General features: G+C 42.3%; 1 protein-coding gene across 1 annotated transcript; it reads left to right on the top strand.

The window, feature by feature from the left end:
* The first annotated feature begins 16 nt into the window (after positions 1 to 16).
* Positions 17 to 5,084, top strand: psma3 (proteasome 20S subunit alpha 3). Its single transcript, XM_044142693.1, has 11 exons — positions 17 to 129; positions 841 to 923; positions 1,069 to 1,192; positions 2,154 to 2,255; positions 2,334 to 2,407; positions 3,371 to 3,443; positions 3,542 to 3,607; positions 3,913 to 3,959; positions 4,097 to 4,164; positions 4,683 to 4,747; positions 4,903 to 5,084. The coding sequence occupies exons 1-11, from the start codon at positions 109 to 111 to the stop codon at positions 4,945 to 4,947; spliced, it is 768 nt and encodes a 255-aa protein (XP_043998628.1). The 5' UTR covers positions 17 to 108; the 3' UTR covers positions 4,948 to 5,084.
* Positions 5,085 to 5,751: the final 667 nt, after the last annotated feature.

Raw genomic sequence — 5,751 nt, forward strand, 5'->3', positions numbered from 1 at the left:
TATGTTCGCTTTTATTGTGAAGGGCCAACATCGGAAGAGCAAAGCTTTTCTCCGGAAAAGCGGGCTGAGTGGCGGAGAGGTGTGCTGAAGTCATAGTTCTTGTCAAAAATGAGCTCCATTGGAACCGGGGTGAGTGTTTACAGTCTGTTACTCTGTGGTTTTGTTGTTACGTAAATATGACATTCTCTTTGTTGGCAGGTTTCTGACTATTTTTATATTTTACTTTTAAAAAGCATTTGTCTAATAGCATCATGTAGCTTATCGTCTGCCATGTTAGCCTGCTGAGTCACAGGCAGGCCTATTAGCACAGTAAAGTGAAAGTAAAATTCCTCTTTGTTTCATTATATTTCTGTATTTTTTTTTACTGCTTGTTGGAGCGCAAATACTTAGCGTAATTATGGGTCTCATTAAATGAGTTTACTTTAAATCTTATATTGAGCTATTGAGATGTAACTTTACTAATGCTAACAGCTAGCTGCGCTGTCAGCCAGACTCTGTTTCAGAAATCTACTTTAAGTTAGCGGTTGTGTCAGTTAAATATCAATCACTAAAGAGCAGACTCTAACATGTTAACTCACTGTTCAAACATTTTGGCTTCATTCGGGGTCTCACTTATTACCCCAACAACCCTCACTGGGTTTTTGTTTCTTTTTCTTTGTTTACTTTGGTTCATGTTATTTTTCTGTATAGTTGCAGTTTTGAGAAAGGAAAAAAAAACTCTTCCTTCACAGAAGTTGGTATTTCTTATTGTTGCCCTTTAATAGACAATAATGTAAACTCTTTGTGTGTGTGTGTGTGTGTGTGTGTGTGTGTGTGTGTGTGTGTGTGTGTGTGCTGCAGTACGACCTTTCGGCCTCCACCTTCTCTCCAGATGGCCGAGTGTTTCAGGTGGAGTACGCCATGAAGGCTGTAGAGAACAGCAGGTCAGTTTACTCATCTGTCCCGATGAAAGGCCTCCTGACTGACCCAGGAATAACTCATCCATGTAGATTCTGGTTCCAGTTTGAGTTTTGGTGATGAGCTGCTGGTTTCTGTTGGTGAACTGTGAACGTGTGTTTTTGTCTGCAGCACGGCCATCGGGATCCGCTGTAAAGACGGGATTGTGTTTGGGGTGGAGAAGTTGGTTCTGTCCAAACTGTATGAGGAGGGTTCCAATAAACGCATCTTCAACATTGACAGACACGTCGGCATGGTAACGTAGACAGAGTCCTAATCCTTCAGATCAAATGATGCACTGGAGAGGATAAATACGAGTTAGTGGGATTCTTCTGACTGTGTGATGGGATCAAGTGTTGCTTCTATGACTGATGGAGGTGAAATCAGAGGATGCAGTCAGGATCAATTAAAAACTTCTGATAATTTGTTGATTTGATAACAAATAAAATCAACAAAAACAGCTAATCTTTCTGTTCCGTAATTACAATTAAAGGGTACATAAACCCAGATGCACAGACCAGTCTGCTAGCAGATAGGAGAGAAACAATTTGTGTTGCAGATTTCTGCCTCAGTAAGTCCGCAAATTCCTAAACAAAACTAACTCCGTCATCACTGACCTAATGGTCACATGCTCTTTGTTTTTTCTGATAAATCAGAAGAAGAACTGTGACACACATTGGTGTTTAGCTGTTCAGAGAATGCTGTAGGGAAAAATTAAAATGTAGTCCTCATCCACACATAGCTGGATATCTGGGATAACAAATAGATTTTTATGTGTTTTTGGCTTTTTATCCACACAAAAGCTCTGATTAATATCACTAAAAATTAATATTTATGTTTGCGTGTGTATGTAAGAAACAGAGATCATGGTCCTGGTCATTACAGTCTGTGGCAGCTAATATTTGCTTTGACGTGATTCCTAGTCCACGTTGTTTTGCTTTCTTATCTCTATATCATAATATGCTATTCAAAAGCAGTTGAACCTTCATATCTGTTCCACACAAATGAATCTCCTGCTGCCATGTTTAAGTCATGGCTGGTTTGAAGCAATCTGATTGGCTGTCATAGGTTTGCTCTACACTGCCCCCTCTGGGTTCAGCATGTTTAAATGCGGTGGATACAGCTTTAGTTTGGGACTGGATCAGACTGGAGCTGGTTGTGTAACGTACCAGCCTGGCTCTATAAGGTAGAGGTGTTGTCCTGCTTTGCTCCTCCAGGCGGTGGCCGGCCTGCTGGCTGACGCTCGCTCCCTGGCTGAGGTAGCCAGAGAAGAAGCTTCCAACTTTAGATCCAACTACGGGCACGACATTCCTCTGAAGGTAGCCTCTCTGCAGAGCGAAGCACGATGTCTCCATGTTGTCTCAGGCTCAGATTAAGAACATGCCGTGTCGTTGCAGCACCTGTCCGACAGAGTGGCCATGTACGTCCACGCTTACACGCTGTACAGCGCCGTGAGGCCGTTCGGCTGCAGGTGAGTCGGCGTGTTTCTGTCCACACTGTGAAAATACTGACTGCTGCTGTCTGCTTCACTTCTCCAACAGTCAGGCCTGTCACAAGAACAAGTTTTGCTGAGCGATCGTCTCATAAAATGATTGTGATGAACATTAATATTGTTTGAAGACCATTTTAAACTGATGGTAATGATATAATAATTCAAGCAACGTCCTGGCTTTATTGGTCTTTATTTTCAAAAGAACTGGTAAATAAACAAAATAACCTGAAAAAATAAATAAAATGAATAAAAACTAAACAACTTGAAACCAAAGTGGAAATAAAAACTACATTCAACCAAAAGAGTACAGATTATGAAGTCTGTATACTATACTGCCCTTTAATAACCATTCGATTTAGATGGAGAAGATGGGCATATCTAACTACCTGATTCAATAGTTCACTCCTCATGAGGAAGGGATAGTTCACTAATAGTTCACTCCTCTGGTCAGAGCGCCAGAGTTGAACCTTTTTTCATCCAGTGTCGTCAATAGAAAGAGTAAAATGGTGGGGAAACAATTTACTGCTACAGGAACACCATCTATCTGCTGTTGCCTTGCTAACTAGATTAGCATTCATGCTGTGCTAGTTGCAGTGAAGAAGAGAGCAAGAGGCGAACACAGACCCGATTGATTGATTGATTGATTGATGGATGGATGATTGGCACTGAGAGAAGGTTCTTTTTCTTCTTCTTTCTTTTTTTTTTTTTTTTTTTTCCCAGATTCTCTCATAATATTCTGATGCAACATGGTGACAGTGTGAACAAATGTGCAGCTCTAAGATTCACAACTTTCAGTCATATTTGTAACGTTGGGCTGTGATGATGAGAGGAAAACGATGAGCTCCTTGGATACGGCCCAGCTTCTGGTGGTTGCGTGTTTTGAGCAGGAAGGTGACCGTTTGCTGCGGTCAGCGGCTCTCTAACAGCTCCGTGTTGTTTCAGTTTCATCCTGGGCTCATACGACAAAGACGACGGGGCGCAGCTCTACATGGTCGACCCGTCAGGCATCTCATACGTGAGTCTGTCAGAACTACAGCAGGGAGGCAGCGCTGCTGATAGCACGACTAACCACACTGTGTGTGTGTGTGTTTGTGTGTGTGTGTTTGTGTTCAGGGTTACTGGGGATGTGCCATTGGAAAAGCAAAACAAGCTGCCAAGACAGAGATTGAAAAGCTGCAGGTCAGACTCCTCTCCAGCAGACATAAACAGAAACTGAAATTTAATGCTGTTTAAAAAAAAAAGGAGTTGAATTATTTGTTTTATATATTTTCATGTATTTCCAACACTGTGTGAAATAAGTTTGGCAAAATGTGTCAAATTAATGGCTAGAATAATTGTGATCTAGAAGTGAACCTGAAGGACGAACTGCTGGTCAGTTTGTAGGACAGTCCAGGACCGTCTTCTGACCCAACATCAGTGCTTTGTCACATCGCACAGAAAGAAGAGCTGCATGTTCACAGCGTTTTGTTTTTATCATCCATCAGATGAAAGACTTGACGTGCAGAGAACTGGTTAAAGAAGTGGCCAAAATGTGAGTGGAAGCCAGACGAGGTGGTCAGGATTCGTCCTGGTTAGAGGTTTTAGCTGGAAATGGATTTTCCACGTCCAGTCCAGACAGATGGTTCCCGGTTTCAACTGTTTTTTGTTTTGTTTTTTTTCATTCACCAGAATCTACATCGTACACGACGAGGTGAAGGATAAAGCGTTTGAGCTGGAGCTCAGCTGGGTGGGAGAAGGTAAGAGCCAATCACATTCAACCAGAAAAACTGTTTTCAACTGATTGACAAGCAGAAGTTCAGGCAGCATGTCTCTGTAGACCATCCTACCACTTCATTTTATTTAAACACACTTTTTAAACATTTTATTTACAGAAAAAATGTTTTAAAGGACATATCTATCAATCTGTGAGAAAAATGTTGACATTGCAACAAAAATGTTTTTGTTTTTACAAAAGCTTTGAGCTGAAACACCCGTCTGTCTGAACAGTCAGTTTATTGTAGTGTTATTGTTTACTACATTGTGATGAGTGTGTGAAGGTGTGTGTGAGACAGACAGGGAAAAAAAATCCACATGTTCAGGTCAGACTGGGATACTGAGAGTTGACCAGTAAAAACCTGATTGGTGCGTCTGGGGGAAAAAAATGCTTGTTCCATTGAACTCCTTCAACACATGAGCCTGAATAAATGTGCCCATCACGTTCAGTATACAAATGGTTACCGTAGTAACACAGCTGATTCTTTTTTTTTTCCTTCAGTGACGAAAGGACGACATGAGTTGGTTCCCAAAGACATCAAAGAGGAAGCAGAGAAATATGCAAAGGTGATTTGCTATGAGACAGAATGTTCTGAATTCTATAATTGATGTGAAACGGCGGGGCCCCCCCCGCCGCCATGTTGGGGGTCCGTTCTGTCCTCCAGGTGGTTTGTGGGAAACGTTGCCTCAGACGCTCAACATGGACATGTTTTCTGTTTCAGGATTCTCTAGAGGAGGAGGATGACTCTGATGAAGACAACATGTAAATCAGCACCGGTTTTCTTCCTCTTCATCACATCCTGCTACTCAGACTCATCTGAGCTATTTTTATATTGTTTGACTTTTCATGTCTGGTTTTTGCATTCTTCTTCATTTTGAGCTTAAATAAATACAACTAAACTTGTTTCTGATGGGGTTGTAGAAAGTGAAATCAGCAATAAGAACAGGAGCATCACACACACACGCACACACACACACCTCAGCAGAGGAACTGCACTGTTTTCATTTTGTTGTTGCTGCTCCAACCTTTCTGGATCTAGAAGACTGAACCAGTCTCTCCAGCTGGTCAGTCCGAGTCCTGATGGGATCTGTAGGATTCTCTAACATCTCTTCAACCTTAGCCTGACCCAAGAGTAAGTTCCAGGTACCTGAGGTCCTGCAGCCAGACATCTTGGCTGGTTCCAGTACCAAATAAAACTCAGCCATCAGTTATTAATGACTCCTTCATGTTGCCCTGAAGGTCTTGGACTGGGCCACCTGAACAAGTAGACGAGCTCATATCAGTATCCCCTGCCATTCGCTTATCGCCGTGGAGTTGAAGACGCCATCATACACCTTCAACAAACCCACTGCCATCTGAACAAAACGGGCAGCTCTGTGAGGATCATGTTCATTTAGACGCCATTCAGTCTGATCTGCTTTGTCAGACACAGGTGGAGGCCTCAACAATCAGCTAGATCTATGACTACCTAACACACAGACCAGTTTGTGAGGTGGCCTCCATGATGCCGTTTTCACACGTCACATCATGGAAGTATCTGGAAAATGAGACGATGCAGCAGCACAGGAGA

The sequence above is a fragment of the Gambusia affinis genome, linkage group LG16 (assembly GCF_019740435.1).
Source record: "Gambusia affinis linkage group LG16, SWU_Gaff_1.0, whole genome shotgun sequence".
NCBI classification, from domain to species: Eukaryota; Metazoa; Chordata; class Actinopteri; order Cyprinodontiformes; family Poeciliidae; genus Gambusia; species Gambusia affinis.

Bases quoted from the DNA above. Each gene is read 5' to 3' on its own strand.
- psma3 (XM_044142693.1), top strand. From the start codon at position 109: ATGAGCTCCATTGGAACCGGG. The intron at 3,444-3,541 runs GTGAGTCTGTCA...GTTTGTGTTCAG, and splicing joins ACCCGTCAGGCATCTCATAC to GGTTACTGGGGATGTGCCAT. The intron at 4,165-4,682 runs GTAAGAGCCAAT...TTTTTCCTTCAG, and splicing joins GCTCAGCTGGGTGGGAGAAG to TGACGAAAGGACGACATGAG.